The following is a 25,018-nucleotide window of genomic DNA, read 5'->3' on the forward strand; positions in this document are numbered from 1 at the left end:
GTTGCTGCTTGGTGTCGATGAGAGCAACTGAGTTCTCGGAGTGGCGTAAACCCCGATGTCTGGTAATGAATTTTTCATGTGAAAAATGTGGCCAGCGGCCCCGCGGGGTGCCGTCTAGTGAGCCGCAGCATCACTCCGGAAGAGAAGGGCCTCAGTCAGTCGAGTGCTCCCGTCTCAAAAGCTATTTTTCTGCTTAATTGGGCCCCGGCAGCTCAAACTGTGGTCTGCGGTGCGAAAAATAAGCAGTGCCTGGCAGCAGTTTCACAACTTGCGGAGTGCAGCTTGTCTACCGCTCTGCTAAATTATTGGGGAAAAAAGAATGGCAGTGATATGGCACGGGCCTACGGACACAACTGGTCATTCTAAATTGGGAGAACTGATTGTGTGACACTTTAAACTTCTTCCATTGCTTTCTAACAGGGCCTGTTGGATTTCAGTCCAATAACATCCCATTTGACGAGGGCATGTTCACCTCCATAGGTAGGGTATAGCACGCTTGTCTGAAGGGCAGAAGTGACATTCAACTAAAAATGTAATAGAGACTGATTAGGCTTCTTTTTTCTTTCTTTTTTTTAATAGTTTTTTTTACATAATAGTCCTATTACTATTGTGATTTATGTTGTATTTTGTATTAAAATTATTTTGTGTTATTTTTTTTACCTATGGGTAATGCTTGTTTTCTTTACTATACATGATGTCTGTATAAATATTTATAAACTTGTGGTTGTAGATGTATATAAATAGTGTATGTATGGAAGTATATATTGATATAAAAAAGACAATGCAAAAAAAAAGAATATGTTTGTATGCATGTATATTCTGAGAAGAAATTTGCAGACATAAGTTAATAATCTACTACTACACATTTAGAAGCTGCTTGTCAATCTGTTGATTGATTGATGATTGATGTACCAGTCAATAACTGCCAACATTATGAGTTTTTTCTTTCAGAGCCAGGATACTACAAGGAAAATGAGTTTGGAATAAGAATTGAAGATGTTGCTGTCGTAGTACCAGTGACAACTAAGGTCGGAGTGCACTATTAAATTCCACAATGACATTTCGCAATTTATGCAAAAATAGGTTTACTGAATATGGATTAAAAAAAATAATAATAAAAAAAATTCCATATTAGCAGTCTTCCCAGGAATTGAAGATGAGTCAGTTTGGTCATTCCCAGGCAGGCTCTCACTGTCCTGTGTTTGATTCCACAGTATGGGAATAACTACATGACCTTCGAGATCGTTTCTCTGGTGCCTTACGACAGGAAGCTGATAGACACGTCCATTATGAGTCCCCAGCAGGTAAGCATGCGGAGCAACTGTAATTAGGATCCCCCTGGGACTCTTGCTCAGAACATGGTGGCAATACGCGTTGGTTCCGGGAAAGTCCCTTGGTGCCCGCCACTGTGGCAAATAATGTTTCCCTCAGAAAGCTCCATTGAGTGCGATGATGAGTGTTTCACGGGTACACACTTTTACTCTTTGTAACTCAGGGCCAACAAAGGGACATTATTGTGAATAATAGGCCATTGACTCCAGCCATGATAAACCTGTAAAAAAAAAAAAAAGCTTTACCGACACATGAAGTCATTTGGTGTAACAGCCACAGATGCTCCTGCCTGACACCATAAATTAAAAATTTTTCTCATTCCCCGTCTCTTATTTTTGTACCAACATTGCCAGAGGTTGTTTTATTTAGTCTTTGGGTACGTTGGTCATTATCAAGCCTTTTTATAACCCAAAATTGTTGCTGTTTTAGATTTCTTCCTGTCCAATCTAATGCTACATGAACACACGGCTTGGCCAAGGAAAAGTTGGTTAGCCAACTGTCCAGTTGCTTTTGGTCCACTTTTTAAATGTGTGCTCCTGTGTTGCGCTTCTAGCTGCAGTGGCTGGACGAATACTACAGGAAGATCCGGGCCATTATGGGCCCAGTGTTGGACAGGCAGAGTTTGAAGCAGGAGAAGGAGTGGATGATGAGAAACACGGAGCCCTTCGTGTCTGCGGGAGCCCCTGCCACCGTGTCCTCCCTCACTGTGACCCTCCTAGTGCTGTGCAGAGCCCTGTTTCAGTACCTGTCCTAATACTGCCCCCTCCCCTCCCGCCCCCTCTGCCCCCAGCCTGTCCTGCCTGACCCCTGAATGTTGTTTTTCATCACCTCTCAGCTCTTAATTAGCCAATTAAAATATGTTTTTACTGGTACGTCACCTCATGTGGTATCTTGTGTCTAGTTGCTGACATTTAGACAATCACAAAAACCACAGAACAAGTGTCCCCATAGGAGGCACAGCTGTAGTCCTTCTGTTGCCCCAGGCATGATGGTGGACTGGGGAGGGGGGGGGGGGGTGCTGGAGGCCTGGAGATAGCTGTCATGGACCCATTTGGCTCCCTCCAGGATGGCCTTATAGGACCAGAGCTGAAGAACCCTGCATGAGAACCTGTACATTGGGCAGTGAAATGCATTTACTGAGTAATATAGATGGAAATAAAATCATCAAAATGCCATATGAGCAGTCTTCACAATAATTGAAAAGGTATCAGTTTTGTACTTCACAAACATAATATTCATTCCCGAAAAAAATACTAGACCTGACCCCTTATGTCACCTGTGCCTAAAAGCAGCCTTTGGCCTTCTTGGACCAGAGCCCTAGAACCTGTACTTTGGACCGTGTGTGTACTTCCTTCTCATCGGGTGGCCTGAGTAGTACAACACTGGGACCCACCGCAAGGTCGGTGGTTCGATCCCCGATGTAGCCACAATAAGATGAGCAAGGCCCTTAACCCTGCATTGCTCCAGGGGAGTCTCCTGCTTAGTCTAATCAACTGTATGTCGCTCTAGATAAGAGCATCTGCCAAATGCCATTAATGTAACATTGATGGTAAATTAATAGGACCTCTTTTTTCATTTTTGTTTGTGGAATACTCATGATTTGCCAAGTGCTTCATCTTTTTCCAATTAAATTTTTTCCGATTACGCTTAAGGATTCTTTGTACAGAATGTTAAGATGATAATGTAGCTTCAAGTGTAATTTATTGAGTATGCTAAATGTTGTCTAATTCTAGTTGACATTTAGCGAATGTATGAAAAAAGTTAACTGAGGCTTACAGTATATACAGTAATTAAAATGTAAAGATTTCTGTGTTTCTGTGTTTGATTTCGTGTGTTTGAAATAATCATCTTCACAGAAAATGATCTTGTTCTTATTGAGTCCCCATGTTCCCCCAAGTTTCAGATAAAGAATGAGTCTGGAGCTAAACAGACAAAAAGCTCCTTATTTTAGAAACTTGCACACAGCTTGAATTTCACAGGGCCACAAACTAAGCATCGAAGGGCATTACAACCCCCGAGAAAGCTTTGGCATAAATATTTAAATAACTGACATGCGCCATTGCGCTGGATGCCTGAGTCATATGACGTTTGCGATCAAATACATTGATCTTTCACCCCAGATGCTTTCAACGTTACTCGTATTCAGCCCTGTCATCTTTCCTCCTTGTACGAGACTCCACTAACATCTTTGAGGGCGCACGCCAGGTAATTGCATTGGTCGGTTCACACTTTCTTTCGTGCGTGTGTGTGTGTGTGCATACTGGAAAACTCGATCACGAAGAGCGTGATGAAAACTTACAGGAAATGAGCATCCTCCGGCATTGTGCAATGAGCGTGGCTAACCCCTTCCCTCCCTCCCCTCACCCCCTCACCCCCCCCCCCCCCCCCCCCCCTCCACACAAGCTCCAGGCCCTCCTGTACCACATGCACCATGCCTGCCAGAAAAAGGTTCTGTTGCCAGGCAACACTTCCGTCAGGGCCTCAGGAAGGTGTGTAGCCTGGCTTCCGTGGCCACCTGCATTTCGTTCACGCTTGTCTTTGATGTTCTCCCTCTTGAGAGAGACAAAAATAAGTTTTATAAAATCCCAACCCAAAAAAAAAAAAAAAAAAAAACGCATAAAAGTGTGAATTTGTCAGAAGCAAAAGTACAATACGTCATTCACAACTAAATGCCGCTGGGACCTGCGTACTTGTTCTTCGACTGGAGCAGAGAGAGCTCTTTGTTCAAATAAGTAAGTTCACAAGGCATAAACATAAACATCTTCGATGCTTTTATGACCCCCCCCCCCCTCCACTGCAGGAATCCTTCAGAAGTGTGTGTGTGTGTGTGTGTGTGTGTGTGTGTGTGTGTGTGTGTGTGTGTGGTGTGTGTGTGTGTGTGTGTGTGTGTGTGTGTGTGTGTGTGTGTGGGGGGTCTAATGAAGTTTATTTTACTGTGATTCAAAGCTCTTACAATTTTAGATTTGCCATCTCCAAATAACATGGAGTCAGTCAGGAAATGGTGAGCAGGCAATGTAGCACATTCAAAACCACAGGGTGGCTGAGTGTCACAGACAGGACAAATGCTTTGTTTACAGAACACTCACTGCTCTCTCTGACAGACATCATGGTGGATAAACTCAGGGCAATGTAAATGTCGACCTAGTTTACCTGGTGCGTACAGTAGTTGCCACATTTAAAGATCACAAGGAATCAAAAGCATGTGATTCACACCGTACATTATAGCATAGCAATCCACGATGCCCTCAACAAGTATGGGAGCTGTTCAGTGAAATGTGTATTTCTTGGTATATACTTCAGGCATTTGGATTTGAGATCAAAAGATTAATATGAGACAACAGTACAGACAATTGCCTTTTATTTCACAGTATTTGCATTTGTATGTATTTGACCATTTTTCAGAAATAGCTTTTTTTTGCGTCCCCCATATTTTGGAGGACATTGTAAATGTTTGTACAACTGATAACAACACAGTTTAATTTGTGTATGACTGTGCAGACTGAATTTGCATAGATGGATATGCAGTCAGTGCACAGATGGGGCAAACCAACCACAATGCAGAGAATGTGGTTTGCACTTGAAATGCTTTCAAACAGCTGTAGGTGAGTTACAACACTGTGCAGGTTCCAGGGACAACGTTGACCTGAGATGTGCTGTTTCTCTCCACCAAATATTTTTTTGCTATTTGTGATTTAGCTGTGATATGCTCATTCTATTTGGGGACAGCTTGTTCAATAATCAATACATTTAATCTGTTCATGGCTTGTACTTATAAAATCATAACTTTCACTGACTCAGAACATTGTGTACACAACAAATTATGTTATTAATCAGAATGCTTATTCAATGGAATAATCCTTAATGGATCAGCAAAACAACTTAACCCCTTAACCTTTGTATTATGTTTGTTTGACATCTCTTAAAAACCAGTCACCTTTTTTCATAATTATACTGTATGATTTTTCTATTTTTCTAATTTGGTTGAATTAAACAGTAAACATGCAATAAACACAATGGCATGCTAAATCCTGTACCAACTTGGCCTATGAATGTGTTGTGTGGGATTATTTTGAACCTCTTCTTGAATGATTCTGGTGGCACTTTCCCATACATGTGCCAAACATTCACTTCCTGTACCTTAGGCTATAAAATTGAATGTTTCTCACAGATTTTCATATTTATGGATAAAAGGCTAGTCATGGAAGATTTTTTTAGAAATTTTGTATTTATCTATTCTGATGGGCTGAATTTAACATAATACGAGGGTTAAGGCAGGGCCAGTGAGGGTTTTTATGCATTCATGCCTTTTTCAGGGCACAATTTTCAATCACTATAGTAACAGGATATACCGTCAAAGTGTTAAAACTCACGGTTCTATTATAGAACATGGTATAAAAAGTATTTTAACTAATGACATTAAGTTGTATAATTTGTTGGGCTTGCATAAAACAACACAGCATTTTTTTGTGCTTCGGCAAAAAACAGTATTTTACACTTCATAAGACCCAACATTTTGTTTCCATGTATTCTTTTGAAGTCTCCAAATGTCCGTTTTGGAAAAGTGCCTAGACATAGATTAGAAAAAACTATGCAGAATGCTCATTTTTGGTGATATTGTCCTCAAAGTTGAAAGGGGATTTGACTTGGTTCTATTGTGTTTCTAACCTGCATAAGCCATGGCTACAATAATCTGTATCCAGTCAAAAACAGAAAGTATTTGTTTTTGGACTGATTTTGACTCTTGGAAAGCAAACCCCAAAGGGTTTCAGAAGAGACCAGGATTATGCCTGCAGTCAAAAGGGTTGAAGAATAGTAACCATTTTATTTTGGGTATGTCTTTTTTAAGCTTGTGCCAAGCAAAGGGGTGATAGGGGTTAAAAGATTGTGGTAAATAAATCACTCCACAAAAAAAAACTTTCTATACAGTGGTATTTTAGTTTTTGAATATTATTTAATGGGATTTTTTATACTCTTAACTCTAAAATGCTTTCTTCAAAATAAGTATCCAAATGTCCATGAAAAAGACTGTTGGCTGAAGTCCTGATGAAATGTAATGCTTGCTTATTTATTCCTCTTCTGCTGGCCAGCAAGCCTCGTCGTACAAAAACAGGAACTTCAGACTGCGTAGACATGAAGCAATCCAAACATACAGTGTGAAAACAAAAGCAGGCCATCCTCACATCATGTGGTCGGGCAGAACTAAAAAATAACACGTTTTTTTAGCTAATGCAACTGAGTGTCTAGAGACATCCACATACATGCAAACACAGCTCCTCGCATCCTCCTTGCATCTCTCTCTCTCTCTCTCTCTCTCTCTCTCTCTCTCTCTCTCTCTCTCTCTCTCTCTCTCTCTCTCTCTCTCTCTCTCTCTCTCTCTCTCTCTCTCTCTCTCTCTCTCTCTCTCTCTCTCTCTCTCTCTCTCTCTCTCTCTCTCTCTCTCTCTGATGTTCTGAAACTCAGCAAACGGTTGCTGCTTAAATAACAGTCCCTACCCACAGAGCTCTTGCCCACAACTACAGGCATTTTCTGCTTTCAAATAAAATATCTGACCTAGCTTTGGTGTCAGGGAGGGTTATCCATCAGACTGGACCCTTACATACATTGTTGCTGTCATCATTTAGTTATATTTAGTCCGTTTAGAGTTAAACTGGCACACTACACTGTATATGAAGTTATGAATACAGTTGTAGTTCTGTGAACAAATTAATGAAGATAATTTCCAAAGAAAGTGATGAAAGATTAAAGGACTCCTCTATGCAATATGTTACAAGCCATTGCTTCCGTCTCCTAACTGCACGTACAGGAAGAAAATGTCCTTTTCACAACGTGTATTCGTCTCCACCCAATGATTCACTTCTGAAACCACATAAAGCATTTCAGAAACGGACCCCCTTTTGCTCTTCACTGCGTAGAGCACTACTCATTCATTATCTTACGATGGTCCCACAGGACAGGAGAACCTGCCTGTATCTGTGATAATCACAATGTGTATGTGATGTATGTGCATACGTGCATGCGTGTGTACGCGTGTGCATGCACCCTCTCATGTGTGTATGTGCTCACAATACTTACACAGTACACTATGATATATACCCTATGCTAGGCCAATCCCCCATGGCTCAGCACACTCCATTAGGCAGGTATTTCATGAGAAACACGTTCAGGAGTAAGGAGCAATGGAGAAGACATGATTCGATTTTTAAACAGGATTGAAACGCATCATTTTACGTCGTAATTTTATGTGTGTCACTTACGGATTTGTGCATACCTAGTTCCAAATTCAGGTAACAGATGCACAATCTTCTTCACTGCCAGTATTGCGCGTTTCCGGCCTCGCCAAAAACCCCCAAAAAAAGAGCTTTAATCTGACGTCCCTTCACAGCTGTGTGACTTCCTCTCACTCTCTGTCTTCCTCTCCACAGAGTGAGGAGCAGTTTTGTTTTTCTCTCGCTGCGTTTCTCTCGCTCTCTGTCTCCGGGTGCTGAGGGCCGGGTGCTGTGTGTCGGCAGTGACAGGAGTTGGAGTAGCCCAGCAGGCGGTGACAGGAGTCGAACGGTCCATTCAGACCAGCGTGTTTGCCGCTGCGCTTAAGATGCTGAGGCGGAAACTCTCCAATGCTTCCGAGAAGGAGCCGGCCCAGGTGACGAAGAGGAAGGTGAGTGGGAGGTGGGCGGGGGTGCCAGCGGGAGGATATGCTTCTAATAACGCCACTGTTGACATTCATGCAGCCCTTTGTCAGAGATGAAACTTTGCATACATCTCTGTGTCTGCTCGGTTCTGAAGTGGGAGCACATTTGGAAGAGAATGGATGCTGGCATTGAAATAGTGTGCACCTTTCACATGAATAAAAAAGTGTTGCATTTTCTATTTAAAAGCTTTACATTTCTACAGATGAGATGAGTGGTGGTCAGCCAAAACCTTCCTGGAAATGAATATTCAAAGCTTATACCATTTATCTAACAGTGGTGCAGCTTGGAAAATGAAGTGAAGGGTTGGATAGATTTAAAAAGCTAGCGCTAGAGCTAGAGAGAACTGAGGATACTCTCAATATTGAGCTGGAACATATCGTTCTCATTGTATTTGTTCAAAAGCTAGGTTGGTGAACAGACTCAAAAAACACTTCCTTTTCAAACCTCACTGCAGGGTTGTGGGTGAACTTGTCTCTCCTCTAGTTTGTCAACACATACCTGTTTACAGTATTATACCAGATAACACTTCAGCATAGTAAATATCAGAACCTTTTACAGCCAACTAAAGCCATACTATAGACAGTGCAGAGAAATGTATTCTGACAATAAGTTAGTAAAACTTTGTCATGTACCATAAATTCAAGGTATATTCATGTTGTTCCTGTCTTCCAAACAAACTCAAATGATCTCTGCCAATGCTGTCTTCTTGACAGGAAGTTTTCTTGTCAGATATTTTCAGGTCAAACTGAATGATCTGTTTTAATCATTCACTGCAATTAAACAAAGGGGACTGATGTGCTGTTTTAATTTGTATCACCACAATTAAGTCAAATCTGTAAATAAATTCTGTCAATAGATGCACCTTTTTTCAGTTTTCAAGGTTTTACTGTTTCTGTTTTGTTGTCACGCACCAAAGTGGTTCGAGTTGATCTTGTCAAACGAGTGACACCTTGAGAGAAGTTGGGTCTGATTTGCATAGAGCAAAATAGCACAGAACGGAGGCAGACCGAAGACAGGTTGTCCGCTGCTGGATACATCGCATACAACGTCTGCTTCAATTGGCTGTGGATAGTACCCACTTCCTGTGGTTAAACCCCGAGGCAGGATGGATGGGTGGAGATAACAGTCAGCACTGTTTGCGTTTCTCGAAAAGGAACTTCAGCTTCACAACAGGCAGCTGCTGAATACTGTTCAGCTAATTAAACCTGCCTGCCATAGTCAGAGTGTTGATACACATCAGAAAAGCACATCCCTCTGCCACTGATCCTTTGTCTCTCTCGTATGCCGACTTTCTTTAGTTGTTGGCTTCAAACAATCCTTGGCATTCCCTGGTGTAAAATCCAGCTATGACTAGCATAAAATACCGCCTACCTATTTCAAAACATAGCTTGAGCTCATCAAACCATGTAGAGTATAGAGCTGGTCTAACTGGCCAACCAGCTACCAGCTGTTTCAAAACCTAGCTTGAGCTGTTTTTTTCAGCAGGCTTAATAGAATTCCAATTAATGAGCACTGCCCATAAACATATTGATTTATTCATGCACTCTCTGCAATGTAATCGCTTACAGTCATTCAGTGTCTGCTCTACTTTAGCCATTAATGAGTTAGCCTTAGCCTTAATGAACCTTTAAAGCCTGCCACTGCTAATCACCACACCTTTCAGACTGTTTTAGTGTGATAGATAAGGAGTGGTTTCTCGGCATGCAGACTTGCAGCTCTTCTGGGAAGGGACAGAGTCTCTTTTGTGTAACCAGTGAGATTCCTTGACTGAGGCCATTTTCTCCATCCTCAGCCCTATCGATTTGTGCATCTGGGCAAGGCAGAAACGACAACGCTTACCCCGGCCATTTTCCATGCTGTCATTCAGGAATGCTGCTTGGGTTCAGATAACACTCATGTTTTTTGTATTTTCCACTGAAACTGAAATATTGTAGGTGTTATTTAGCAGAATTGTTTGCTGGTGTCATACTTGACTGCCTTTTTTCGGATCCCCTTAAAGTAATGTAAATGTAAATGGTAAAACTATTTTCAATCTCTTTTGTATGGTGCTGCGACCAGCCACTGGAACTTTTTTGTTTTTGTTTCAGATGATTTTAAATTACATGTCATTTATCCAAAGCAACTTACAGTTCATTTAGACAAAGCAGGAGACGCAGGCCTTGCTCGCTGTGCGGATCTTATTGTGGCCACACCGGGGATCGAACCACCGACCATACGGGTCCAAGTCATGTCCCCCAACCGCTACGCTACAGGCCGCCCGTAGACGAATGCGCATATACATGCGCATAATTATTTTATAAGGAATAACTTCAGGATGCAGTGCAGGGTGGTCACTATCCAGGGTGCAGGGTGGTGAACTATCCGCAGCGTAGCAGCATAAGCACAATCTGATCCATCTGGACGTCACATGTCGAGAACTCCCATGCTCCTCCAGTTAAAACCTTTTAATACACTGACCTTGAGTTCCATCATTCATTTGCACCAAGGGCCACCTTCATCTGGGTTAACATGGCGCCTGGTAGCGTACAGTTGAAGTATCATCTATTTATGCGGCTATTTACCGAAGTGATTTAGGCGTAAGCGCCCAGCCCAAGGGTACAGACGGCGGAGCTGCCAGTAAACCCTGCCAGCCGGTGCCCACCTGTTTTATTTGAAAATATAAAGTGCTGTCTGCTATCTTTATTGCTAGATCAGTAAGCAAGGGAAATTACGGGAGCGGTCGGCTCCCTCAAAACCAGGACTCGATGTGCATGCGATGACTGACCCCAAGGGGTGGACTGGATCTGTTTCCATCGTCGAAACATTCAATAATAGCAAAACTATACGAATCCTAACAATAAAATGCCAAGTTCATTATGTACAGTAAATGAGCATATGTTCAGTAGAGATGTAAAGCCGAGAGTTACAGAAACGCAGGCAGTTCCTTTGTGTGTGCGTCTGTTTTCTCGAGCCCTGCGGTTTTCTCAGTGAGGCAGACACTCTATTTGTCTCTTATATATCTGTAATGGATCCCCTCTCTTTCTGTAGCTCACCCTGCAGAGGTCCAGTAGCTTCAAGGACTTCATGAAATCCAAGCCATCTTCCCCAGTGGTGGCAGACAAGGAGTTTCCGTTGGACGAGTCTGTGAGTACCTCTAGAACCAAATTATGTGACCACTACATGGCAAAGAATCCAACAGACACTTGAGACGGTTCAAAATTATTTCTTAAAATGTGCTGCTACATCGTTCTGTTACTTCAGTTTAAAACAAGGGTGGGGAATTTTATTCCTAGAGGGGAGATTTTTATTTCCAGTAATTACAGTGATTATTATATATAATTACTTCTATACATCAACACCAATATGATTAATTGAAGCACAATTATCAGCAATAAATTTAGTCAAAATATCACATCACACATAAGATTGGGCTAACAATATAATTAAAAGTGTTTATTTAATTCACAAATGTGACCTTGCATTTAATATGTACAGTAATGCATATAATTACTTTATTTTATTTTATTCAGTTAATGGCAATGGTGTCTTCAATGAGTATAATAGTTTTTTGGATGTGTCAAATAAACTTTATACAGCATTTCAATATTTCAGAAATCACAGAGCTCCAGATTATTAGTGTAAACTCTTGAAGGAACATTTCATTTTTTGTTTTTTCACACCATTCTCTGCAAATTAGAGACTGTTGTGCGTGAAAAACACAGGACATCAGCCGTTTCTGAGATACTCAAATTGGCTGATTAAATATTTGCATTAACAAGCTGGTGTATATGTCTACCTAATAAATTGCTCACTGAGTGTATATAATTATAAGTGCACATATAGCATATGCACTGAACCTATGAAACATCGGTTCTGATGAAGACTGATGTGCTTGAAATGTCAATCATTCATATATATGGCTTAATAAATAATATTTTTTGTTTTTGGAGCATCAAGTGAGTGTGCAAGTCTATTCTTTTCTGACCCTTATGTGCTGAACCTAGAAATAAAGTTGGGGAAGTTTAGCTGGATAGCACTTCCCCAAAAGTGGCAAATATAGATTATTGAAACATTCATTCTGTCTGTACTGTATACTGCGGTCATAGCCCACGCCAATGTAAAACCACTACCTGAAGCCACTACCCTAAGAAATATGAAATTGGTTTCATAAAAGACCTGAGTCTTGTCTGTATGAATTTGCTCTCTGATGAAAACACAGGATGAAGGAAAAGGTGACTTTAGAACAAATAGAGAAGTGATGAACGTGATATCTCTTTCTCTCTTTCTCTAAACCGCATTGACAGCAAGCCTCTATAGTACTGTACGGACATAGAAGGAAAATGAATGTATTGCTGTGAATTACTTGCTTGCGCTGGAATATACTCTGCAATTATAGCATTAATGCTGAAAATTACCTCTTTGTATATTATGAATTTAAAGCACGAATGATCCACCTCCAGTCTTATTTGGGCATTGTGAAAGCGTGCGTGCGTGCGTGCGTCCCAGCATGCATTGGTGCGAGGCAGGAGTACACCCTGGCCAGGTCGCAGGGCACACACACCAACTTCACACAGAAAGGCCAGGATATTGTTCGTGTGTGTATGTGTGTGTGTGTGTGTGTGTATATGTATGTGTATGTATGTGTATATTTGTGTGTGTGTGTGTGTCTCAGGGCAGCAGATAGTGAAATAGCATGTGACTCTGACGGCCAGGCGGCGGATATAGGAGGGGCACGCATGAGTCACCGTGGTAACCGCACCATACCCAAGCCTCAGAGGCCTACTTATGCCAAACTTACTGCCATCACAGTGAAGTCTTACCACAGAACCTCGCACTACGGTGACCAGACGTCCTGTTACTTTCCATGACAGCCCCATGTGTATCAGCCCCATTTCACGTGCCCTGTATTTCAGTCCTGCCCTATTTCAATGGGTTTTGTGACTGTAATAATTATAAACTATTGTGTACATGAATTGTGGTCCATTTTCTAATGTTGTCTTGTGGTGTGATCTGTCTGTTTTAGCGCTGATATATGTGAAACTTCACGTGCTGCTGCTTTGGCAAGGACTACTTTGAAAAAATAGATTTTTAATCTCAATGGGAATACTCCTGGTAAAATAAAGATTCCATAAAAAATAGAACAAAGTGAGGACCATTTTAAAGGGCTGTAATTCCAATACAATTCACTCAGTATGGACATCCATACCGTCATATTAAAGCTGGCAGTCTGCACTTCAATTTGAGCGTATTTACATGGAGTGAAATTGTGTCACTGTCCAAATACTTACGGACTTCATCAAAGGTTCTCATTGCATTATGCGCATGGTTCTCAAGGTAATCTGGTCACCCTGCCTCACTTTAGCACTGTTTTAACACCATCTGTTGCTACACACTGGCTACAGGATACAGCAGAAATAGAACAAATATAACCTATTACATCATGTGTTGACACTGGTATTGAGTGAATTAAAAAAAATCTAGAAACAGACATCCCTGACACCAAAGCAGCCTTTTATACTCTATGTTCATCTGTTTACTGACATAAATAATTAAAACGTGAATATGTGGGTGAATATGAGACATTCTCTTAGGGTGCTGCATTGATGGTTTTGAATCTAGACTCTAGTCAAGATTCAAAACAATAGGAGTCTCATTGCACGCTAGCAGCCCCTGTTGGTCGATTTTAAACCCACAGTCCACTTGTGGAGCCGCATATGACGTGTCTCTAATCTACGTATATTTGTGACCTGACTTGCATACTGAGGTATAATAAGAAGCAGACACCATGGATCAATTTACCGTATGCTTAGCTGTAGTCTAGACCACAGGTTTAAGTCCCTGGACCACAGAAGTACAATGGCTATTAAGGATTAGCTGTTTCAGTTGTAATGCAGTTCTGTGATCCTGTGGCTTAACTCCAGCAAAAGATGCTATGTTGGGTCCTGTTGATAAATACAATCTGGCATTCAAAATTATCAATAAATCAATCCATTTTTATTTGTATAGCGCTTTTAACAAAAGGGCCTTTGTCACAAAGCAGGTTTACAGAGAAACCGGTCCCCAAGAGTATGCCAAGGGCAACAGTGGCAAGGAAAAACTCCCTGACTAACAGGAAGAAACCTTGAGCAGAACCTGACTCAGTAGGGGAACCCATCTGCTGCTGGTTGACACCGGTTTGTTGAAAGAATGGCTTTAAAAAGAAAAACAGATGAATAAAAGTAAATAAATGTCCAATTAAAATGTCCAATTAAAATTAGGAAAAAAGGTGAAGATTTTTTTAAAAGCATATTGGTATATGTTTGTGTTTTGTCATCTGTGTGTTTGATGTCTGTTTTGTTTCATGTCTGTTAGTGTTGACATAAAGGTGTCTGTGTGACATGTTCCTGTGTTTGAGAGGGAAAGAAAAGGGGACAGACTACTAGGCCTGCGCATTCTCTCTTTTAACCTGCTTTTAATGGGCTTTACCCATTTAGTGTTGATTAATATGCTCTGTCTGTGTAATAGACTTTGAATCAACCATGTTAACTGCATAACCCTTTTATATAAATCAAAAATGATGTACCGATGTAAAATAACGCAACCTGCTTTCCAGCTGCTGGAGGAAGTTCCAGGGGAGGATGCTGGGAAAAGCGGTGGCACACTGGGAAAGAAATGGCGGGCAGTAATCTCACGCACTATGACCCGCAAGACCTCCAAAATGGTGCAGAAGGCCCTGGCAGAGGAAGGGGTGAGTTTTCCTATACCAAACAACAACAAAAAAAAAAAATTATTATATAAATATAAATTATTATTATATTTATCATTAATGACATAACAGTTATTTATTGAAGGCTCACAGCAAGGAGGTCCTGGGTTCGAATCACGGTCGGCCGGGGCCTCTCTGTGTGGAGTTTGCATGTTCTCCCCGTGTCTGCGTGGGTTTCCTCCGGGTACTCCGGTTTCCTCCCGCAGTCCAAAGACATGCGGGTTAGGCTAATTGGAGAGTCTAAATTGCCCGTGGGTATGAGTGTGTGAGTGAATGGTGCGTGTGCGCTGCAATGGACTGGCGACCTGTCCAGGGTTTATTCCTGTCTTTCACCCAATGACTAGGCAGTCAACTCAACTGAAGCAAAAGTGGGGTTTTGCTTCTTGGGCCTTGCTCAAGAGCCCACAGCTGCACAGATAGTATTGTGGTTACACTGGGGTTTGAACCACTAGCAACTTAACCACAAGGCTATAAAATCAACCACTTTGTTTTTGTTTATAATAATCTCTGATACCCATGGCACATGGAGAAAGTATTATACGAATATTAACAGAAAAAGCATAAAAGGAATAATGTACGGCTCTCTAGGACCAGGGTCTCGTCCTAAATCCTTCTTAAGCCAATGGAGCTGTGAGTTCTGCTGCAGGGCAATAGATTCATAAAACAAAAAAAAAATGGAGGCATTTTAGAACCTAGCTCCCTCTGCTGGAGAAATTCAATCATGTGAAAAAAGAGGGTCCCATATTGGCCCAATAGCTCTGAATAAGCTGGGAGGAGCATGCTTTATTATTATAGTCGTACACAGCACCTCTCTGTAAAGTCATGTGTTGTGTGTATTCTGGCTAAGCGTTTCACTCTATGTTACAGGCAGTGCACGTTTGGGAGACTCAGGGCGAGATCTTGAAAATGGGCTCCAAAATAAGAAAGAATAAAAATGATAAATAAAAAATCACCCAGTGGCACCAATGGCCTAATGGATAGGCCCACTGTGGTTACAGGGCCTGGATGTCTGTTGTGTGTTTCAGGGAGAGATATGGCATTGAACCCTGCCCTGAGTGTTTGCTGTGTGTTACAGGGAGAGATATGATTTTGAATCCTGGGGTGGGTGTTTGCTGTGTGTTACAGGGAGAGATGTGGTGTTGAATCCTGGCCTGAGTGTTTGCTATGTGTTACAGGGATAGATGTGGTATTGAATCCTGGCCTGGATGTTTGCTGTGTGTTACAGGGAGAGATGTGGTATTGAATCCTGGGGTGAATGTTTGCTGTGTGTTACAGGGAGAGATGTGGTATTGAATCCTGGCCTGAGTGTTTGCTGTGTGTTACAGGGAGAGATGTGGTATTGAATTCTGGCCTGAGTGTTTGCTGTGTGTTACAGGGAGAGATGTGGTATTGAATCCTGGCCTGAGTGTTTGCTGTGTGTTACAGGGAGAGATGTGGTATTGAATCCTGGCCTGAGTGTTTGCTGTGTGTTACAGGGAGAGATGTGGTATTGAATCCTGGGGTGAATGTTTGCTGTGTGTTACAGGGAGAGATGTGGTATTGAATCCTGGCCTGAGTGTTTGCTGTGTGTTACAGGGAGAGATGTGGTATTGAATCCTGGCCTGAGTGTTTGCTGTGTGTTACAGGGATAGATGTGGTATTGAATCCTGGGGTGAATGTTTGCTGTGTGTTACAGGGATAGATGTGGTATTGAATCCTGGGGTGGGTGTTTGCTGTGTGTTACAGGGAGAGAGTGAAGAGGAGGGCTCCACATCCCGCAAGTCTAAGGACGGGACAAGGGACATGAGCTCCAGGCAGCGGACATCTCTGTGCTCCAACGGATCAGGGGACTCCACTCACCCTCCCCTTTCCCGACAATTTTCAGGCTGTGAGTACACGGTGGTTTGTGGGTTTGAAATAAAAATATTTGTTGTAGAAAAGGCTTCTTTCCCAAACCACAACTTTCAATCTATGATCACACTTCAAAGGATATGTTTGAAACTGACAAAATAGCATGCTAAATTATTTTACTAGCAGGGGCAATAGAATGTGCATTAGAATCAAACTGACTGCCCTACTTGCCAGGAAATGATCTTGTTCATCCAGTTATCGCCAACATATAATTAATAAGTATTATAATTTCAATTAAAAAACACTGAAGTGCAGTACAGTTATTTTACAGAATGCTATATCTGCTCTGACTTTGCAGAGACACTACTTGCAACTTCAACACAATCAACAATACACGCATAAACATTTAACATACAATTCACTGCTTATGTTATTCAGTCCAGTGTAGTCCAATATAACTGGAGTGGGCAAATAACCAATGGTGATAACCACAAGGTGTGATCAGTTTATAGGATGAGCCCTATAGACCGATCCTTATAAACTCTTAGTTAATCGGTCAAGTCATGCAAGAAAGTGTAGACAGAAGTAGCTATGTCTATAAAATAACTGTACAGCATGTCAATGTTTATTTAATTTAAATTGTCATACTTTTTCATTATATGTATGTATGTATGTATGTATGTATGTAATACTATAATAATTGGATGAACAAGAATAAATCCCTGGCAGGTAGTACTATGAATACAAGAATATATGATTATCATTGAAACAAATAACGGCTATCATTGCATTCACATTTACATTTTAGTCACTTAGCTGACGCGTTTAATCCAAAGCTCACGAGTTTCCTCAACAAGTGAAAAGCTAACTGGGCTCGGAAACAGCTGTTCAGCTGTCAGCAGATGCTCAGTAAGGAAATCTTACGCCCGCTGAGCAGAACCATTAGAACTGCAGCCCCACGGCGCAGACTCAAGGCCTGGCGCAGACATTCCCTGCGTGGGGGATGTTTCATATTACTGAGGCTATTGCTCAAGGGGAGAGGCAGCCGGCGCGGGGGAAATGCACCCGGAGCAGCAGGCCGGGCTTATAAATGAGTCCGTTTTCGCTCGTTCCCAGAACTTCGCATGGTCTCCATCTAACTGCGCAATAAAAGTCGTAAAAACGCTGCTTTCGTGCTTCCCTGGGACCTTGCGGACGGTCTTAAAGCAGAGGCCTTTACCAGTCTCGGGTCAAACACAAATTTGAAATTACTTTAACTCTTAAGGTCCCGGTGAGAAAAAAAAAAATGCATAAAGGAATACCCTACTGTAGATCCAGGGGAGCCTTCAACTAAAGAATGTTGCCGATCAAGAAACACAGTCACAGGCATACAAACTTTTTTTTTACCGTTTTTTGTGAAAATACATGCTTTCTTTTACATTTAGGTTTAGGTTTATTTATTTAGCACAAATTTTAGTACAAATCTGTGCAAGGTGGGAGCGAAGCCCTCACAGGCTTGTACAGAGCTCCACACCTAGCCAACTCTACATTGGAATTTTTACTAGTGTCAAAAGGGTAAGGATATTTGTACGTATTTGACTCAAATGCGGTGTACACTGGAAATGAGGGGAATATTACATTACATTACATTACAAGGCATTTAGCAGACGCACGTTCAACGAAGTGCAGATCAAACACAAGTACAAGTGCGAAGAGGACCTGAGAGAACAGTACAGTTCCGAGTCCTAGGGTGACCATACAGATACAATCGGAACCCTTGAAGAATACATCAGCTTCCAAACTAGCATACCACAGTTGGCAGCTAGAATACCCCGAGTACAACAATACAATAGCGAATACAAAAAAAACCCCAATAGCTATACAACTATATAAGTGCCATTACAGTCCTATGGCATATATAAGGCTAATCATGGTGGCGAGTTAGGAAGGGAAAGGTGTAGCCTCATGTTGGGAATAATGGGAATGGGAATAAGGAATAGTAATGGGAATAAGGAATAATGAAAAGTAATGGGAAATCACAGCAAGGAGGTCCTGGGTTCGAATCCCCGTCGGCCGGGGCCTCTCTGTGCGGAGTTTGCATGGTCTCCCCGTGTCTGCGTGGGTTTCCTCCGGGTACTCCGGTTTCCTCCCACAGTCCAAAGACATGCAGGTCAGGCCGATTGGAGAGTCTAAATTGCCCGTGGGTATGAGTGCGCGAGTGAATGGTGTGTGTGCCCTGTGACGGACTGGCGACCTGTCCAGGGTGTATTCCTGCCTTTCGCCCAATGTATGCTGGGATAGGCTCGAGCCCCCCCCCCCCCCCCCCCCCCGCGACCCTGTTCAGGATAAGCCGGTTAAGATAATGGATGGATGGATGGAAGGAATGGGAAATAAACGGGAGAGATAAACGCCCTGACCGGACAGGTGGCGATCGGCAGAGCCTGGACAGCGGGTACAGCCAGAGGGACAGCATGAGGCTGGAGGACAGCACCTACACCGGGCCCTTCTGCGGCCGCGCCCTTGTCCACACCGACTTCACTCCCAGCCCCTACGACTTCGAGTCCCTCAAGCTGCAGGTGAGGCCGGCCGTGGATGCACCTCTTTTAAGGCATTTACAGTCCGTTTACAATGTTCGTTCACACAAACTGTTGTTTTCTTTTAATTAAAAAAATAAAAAAACGCCTAACTAGAGTTGGAAACTAGCAATAGCGATTATAATAATAATAATAATAAGAATAATACATTTTATTTGAAGTGGCGCCTTTCTGGACACTTGCCAGGTCACCTTACATTGTGCAAAATACAAAATAAACATGGTAAAAACAAATCATCAACAAAAAAGAAAACATGATACAATATATCCAATTAAAAATAATTTACAGTGTGATAGTCTCTGTGTGCAGAACATCAGCTACATGAACCTGGTGTGAACTGGCAGTAATGAGGCTATGTCTCTTGGCATTGTCCCTACTCCAATAAACATTAAATAAATAGTAAAAATTGATAAACCACTGGCTCTATCACTGCAGTGTAATTTCAAGTATCTTTTTCTTGCTGTTGTCATTGCCGTTTTCTCAATGTCAGGTTGCCATTGAAAATGGGAATTTGTTCTGAACTGACCATCCTGGTAAAATAAAGGTCTATATATCTCAACTTGCCACACTGTAACACCCAAACTGCCTAGAGGAGTCGACAGATGTAATAAGACCATTTATTGCATGAGTAGACTTATTAACTAAGACCTTATGCCATAAACTGATCACACCTTGTGATCTATACTGGACTAAACAGCATAATCAGTTCATTCTATGTAAAATGTTAACGTGTGTATTCTAGATTGTTCCGTCTATTGTAGACTGTGCTGATGCAGTACACAAGCACTCTGCTTAATTGAATTTACTCATCTCAATCAGAATCAGAGATTTGTAACACCAGATTTTTATTACATTCAGATTAACGGAAATCCCAATCTCTCCAACAAACATAATTTCTCTGCAGAAAGGTAACATCATTGATATAATTGAAAAGCCGCCAGTGGGCACATGGACAGGAAAACTGAACAACAAGGTGGGCTCCTTCAAATTCATCTATGTCACCATCCTGCCGAAGGAGGTCACACCCCCGAAGAAGGCCCACAGTAAGAACCACAGGTCAAGGCCCAAACCCAAATCCCTGGCCGAGGTGCTGGAGAAGATCGGCATTACCGTAAGCACACACAGCACCCCCAATATTCATATACTAGGCCCAGCTCAAACATTAGGCAGGGCACAAGCACAACCAGGAAACAGAATACTGACCACAGCCGAACACTGGAAAAACCATAAAAGCACTTTGTCAAAAGGTAGTAAAACACAGGTAAACACATCCAAACATCCATAAACATTGTTGAACACTTTGCCAAGCAACAGTAGGCACAGTTAAACACTGTCAAAAGGAGTAAATATTGGGAACACTAGCCAGGAAAAAAGGATTAAATCCACCTTGAGCCAAGTCCTTTCAAAACTATGACAAGGAATGTTACTGAGCAGAACACAGTCCGTAATAAAACACGGGTCAAATGACAGCAGATGCTCTGAAAGTTAGTAGTACACACTACACAAAATTTCTTCTCCTTTTATCTTATTTTCAGTTGATGCCATTTTGTTCTCTCATTCGAGAGAAACTCAATTTCATCATCAACATTCATCAACTAAACTTTCTCGAACATACTCCACAAGCATCCTATTCTATGTTCAATATTCATGTGTAGAGTTCCACTACACAGCTCCGTATTCTTCACTGCAATCCTGCTAGCAAAACCAGTAGGGGTGGCCTGTAGCGCAGTGGTTAAGGTACATGACTGGGACACACAAGGTCAGTGGCTTGAATCCAGGTATAGCCACAATAAGATCCACACAGCTGTTGGGCCCTTGAGCAAGGCCCTTAACCCTGCATTGCTCCAGGAGAGAATTGTCTAATCAACTGTATGTTGCTCTGGATAAGAGCGTGTGCCAAATGCCACTAATGTAATGTAAAAGAACCTCCTGTAATTAACAAAAACATACAAGCTGAGTGTCTGCTGAGTCTATATAATCAGTGGTAAATTTTTGCTTCCAGGATCTGGACTCCCTCCTCTCCATGCAAGGCTTCGAGGACCTGGAGGACTTCAGGCAAGTGAAGGAGCAGCACCTCAATGAGTTGAACATCACCGACCCAGAGGAACGAGGCAGGATCCTGACGGCTGTGGAGCTGCTAAACGACTGTAAGCCCGCTTTGCAGACCGTGACGCACTCTCGTACACTACAGAGTATATGTCCACAGCTTTGGAATATAGCAGTACGACGTCATGATGGGGCGGCACGGATGGTGCAGTGGGTAGCACTGCCGCCTCACAGCAAGGAGGTCCTGGGTCCGAATCCCCGTCGGCCGGGGCCTCTCTGTGCGGAGTTTGCATGGTCTCCCCGTGTCTGCGTGGGTTTCCTCCGGGTACTCCGGTTTCCTCCCACAGTCCAAAGACATGCATGTTAGGCTGATTGGAGAGTCTAAATTGCCCGTAGGTATGAGTGTGTGAGTGAATGGTGTGTGTGCCCTGTGATGGACTGGCGACCCGTCCAGGGTGCATTCCTGCCTTTCGCCCAATGTATGCTGGGATAGGCTCCAGCCCCTCTGCGACCCTGTTCAGGATAAGCGGGTTCAGATAATGGATGGATGGACATCATGATGGGATGTGAAAAGCATTGCCGCTACCTCTGCAGTAACTCTAGCACAGTTATAAATATCATAACACTAAATTTAATGTTGCAAAACAAGTGTCAGCACAGCAATATCGGTCACACACACAGTAATGTGCAGAAGTCTTAGGCACCCTAGACTATGCATTTATAAATATGTTCATTTTTTTTGTGTGTGTTAGTATAAGAGAACATGTTTGAGATTTCCAAATATTCATTTTCCAAAAGATTTGTATAAAAGAGACATTTTTGTATTTAATTTTAAAAAGTAACATATTACTGTAAGCAATTGACTACTTTTTCCATAAAAACCTGATCATGGCTGTCTGAGATCAGAGGCAAGGAGCCAACCAAAATCTGCAGAAGAACTGTGGCAAGTTCTCCAACATGCTTGGAACGACCTCCCTGCTGATTGTCTTATAGAACTGCAGGACAGCTTTGGCTATCTCAGAGAAGTGATGCGGTTTTTGTGAAGGGTGGTCACAAAAGATATTGATTGTTCTTAACTATTCTGCCAAATTAATGTAAAATATATAGTACATTTGTTTAGGACCTTTCATTGAATTATTTTTGAAAGAATCTTATCAGTACAGAATGTTATACAGGTGCCTAAGACTTTTGCACAGTACTGTACAGTAGACTGCATAAAAAGCCAGAGATGCTTGCATTTATTTGTCAAATTAGTTTGACTTTTTTTTTTTTTACCATATATATATATATATATATATAGATATAATTGTCCCAGTGAGTGTTGTTTTTGTGGTTCTCCCAGCCCGGTTGAGAAATCTCCTACAACCCCCTTTCACCATAATTTCATAACTCACCCCCATCCACCTCATTAACACCAATAGAAACACCTGCTCTGTGTGTGCATCCCCATGGCCTCTGCACGGCTGGAGCTCCTACCCTGAGGGCCGCTGTGACAGACCACTTAGCGTCGCTAGTTGGACCAAGCGCTCCTGCAGATCGTACAGGAGCTAACTGACAATGCATGTAGTTGATAAAGCGTATCAACGACGAGAGCAGGCTCTGTCTAAAAACCCTGAACCTGACAGAGCTAATTCCCTGAAATTATGGAAATTTGGTGGCCTCAAATCAATTTTGCTAAATATAATATACATATTAAACTGATGTAGTCTCAATCCTAAATATAGAGAGCTGCAGGACATGGTGGTTTTTGTTGTTACTCAGCAATTAATTGATCTATTAATGCTGTTAATTACACACTTGGCTCACCTCACCTGGTTCCTTGGGCCTGAATTGGTTCTGAAAATAAAAAAACCGGCAGATACCGTGGCTCCCCTGGGCCAGGATTTAATATCACTCCATTACAGCATTCCGTTTCATTGCTGGAGTTAATTACCGTCTCTCCTTCATAGCCGAGGGCGAGTCAGACGTGGAGGAGAAGAAGGAGACAGAGACGGAGACGGAGACAAAGAAGGAGGAGGAGGAGGAGGAGGGAGAGGTGGGAGAGGAGGAGAGCGGCGAGAAGACGGACGTACCCCGAGACTCGGGCTGCTTCGAGAGCAGCGAGAACCTGGAGAACGGGCGGACGGAGCCGGGCCCGGGGCCAGGCTCCGAGGAGGAGCTCCCTCAGAGTCCAGACGCGGAGCTCAGCATCGCGGTGGGACAGCTGGAGGGCCTGACGGTGGAGGAGGAGGAGGGGGAGTCCTGAGAGTCCTGCACGCTGAGGCCGCCTTCCCAGCAGGCCTAGGGGCGTCACCGGACGGGCCCTGGAGACCACCGGCTGGACACTTCCGCCAGGACCGCTCTTGCCGAAAATCTGAATGTTCCGAGTCACGCATCCGAAGCAGCGACCGCACTCTTCACCTACGGTGCCTTTTCGGATTGTTTCAAGAACGGTTGGCATCAAATAAAGAGACAGATGAAGTGAAGGGAACATGTTGCTTGTGTCACATCTGTGTCACTCAATGTTTGAAGCGAAATCCAATGGTTGTTCTCCTGGTAGGCAAATGTTGTTTTGCATGGACAGGTGATGTACAACATAGCATTAGTTGGCAATAAGACAGTGGCATTTTTCACAGTACTATCTACTATCTCATCTACAATTTTTTTCAGCAAGGACTTGACTGAGATTTTCCGTTTTCGGTGTTGCCACTATCCTTGTATTTCTGTGTAAGGTCTACAAATATATTTTTTTCTGTTGCTTGTCTTTATACAGTAGATTGTAGAGGGTATACTATAATGGAACCTTTCATTTTGAATGTAAAAGTAGTTTCTACAAATGTATTTTTGTTTTATTTGCAAATAACATTGTGCATTGTGAAGTTTGTTTTGTGTATGTTCATGTTGGCACCTTGTGGCACCACCTGTAAAATCTGTAGTTCAAGTCAAAACAGAAGTCTACCAGACCTGGGTCAAATATGTAATTGTGTTGGATTCAAATACTTCCAGTTCTGCGCTCGATTGATCTTGCCTGGTGCAACTGAGCCAACCAAGAGGACCAGATGGCGGGGTTTGCACTTTTTAAAATGATTTCAGAAGTTCCGTTACACCAGACGATCTTAGTAAAGCTTAGAAAAGTATTTGAATCCAAAACAATGACACATTACACATTTCACCAAGTGCACAGTCACAACTATAATTGCAAGTTTAGCAATTAATTGTTCTTTCTCACAATTTTCATATTAATTTCAAACAGTACTAATTATTTCAACACTAGAATGCTGGATGTTGAATTTTTCAAGTTATGTGACTGGAGTAGAAAACACTTAAGTCCAGTAGTGATAATGTCGTTAGCCTTAGCCTTAGAGATACTGTCGCTGTGCTGTAATAACATAGCCATTTTCATAGATTAGCACTCAGCTGAACACAGCACCACACAAGATTCGATGTTAAGACAAGTTTTCTTTTAATTAACACACATCGACTCTTTATGAAAAAAGAGGTGGGAAGTAAATAAGAGGAACAATACAGAATCACAGTGATATTACAAAGTAAAGTGAACCTAAATTCAACTTCATCGGTGAGACCATACACGTATATATATCATATACTGCATTTAAATATTCAAATTCTTTTTTTAACTGATGTTTAACGGCTTTCTCCTTCATATGATTCTATTATAAGCAATTACACACCCCTGCATTATATTGAATGAGAATGTCATGCCCATACATACAGCGTGTCTGAATCAATACTAAGCCGGAAAAGTTCACGGTTTACCAAGCCTCACTGAAGTTTCTGACCAAGGCAACCTGAACTTTCACAATTGTCTTCCTCTGTATTTCGCC

The 25,018-nt window shown here is 42.2% G+C and overlaps 2 protein-coding genes across 3 annotated transcripts in view; both read left to right on the plus strand.

Annotated features, from left to right (window-relative positions):
- xpnpep2 (X-prolyl aminopeptidase (aminopeptidase P) 2, membrane-bound) overlaps nt 1-2,123 on the plus strand; it is a 95,534-nt gene extending 93,411 nt beyond the window's left edge. For both annotated transcript variants that reach the window (XM_061236544.1, XM_061236545.1), the window contains exons 18-21: nt 421-480; nt 952-1,028; nt 1,215-1,304; nt 1,886-2,123. In XM_061236544.1, the coding sequence (XP_061092528.1) occupies nt 421-480; nt 952-1,028; nt 1,215-1,304; nt 1,886-2,086 (428 nt within the window). In that variant the 3' untranslated portion in view covers nt 2,087-2,123. The remainder of the gene's footprint in view (nt 1-420; nt 481-951; nt 1,029-1,214; nt 1,305-1,885) is intronic.
- Nucleotides 2,124-7,715: 5,592 nt separating this feature from the next.
- On the plus strand, nt 7,716-24,052 carry sash3 (SAM and SH3 domain containing 3). The gene is made up of 8 exons (XM_061233535.1): nt 7,716-7,987; nt 11,049-11,144; nt 14,593-14,727; nt 16,471-16,612; nt 18,979-19,130; nt 20,053-20,259; nt 21,151-21,295; nt 23,144-24,052. Exons 1-8 carry the CDS (start codon nt 7,925-7,927, stop codon nt 23,437-23,439), a joined length of 1,236 nt encoding a protein of 411 aa, XP_061089519.1. The 5' UTR covers nt 7,716-7,924; the 3' UTR covers nt 23,440-24,052.
- Nucleotides 24,053-25,018: the final 966 nt, after the last annotated feature.

The sequence above is a fragment of the Conger conger genome, chromosome 3 (genome assembly GCF_963514075.1).
Source record: "Conger conger chromosome 3, fConCon1.1, whole genome shotgun sequence".
NCBI classification, from domain to species: Eukaryota; Metazoa; Chordata; class Actinopteri; order Anguilliformes; family Congridae; genus Conger; species Conger conger.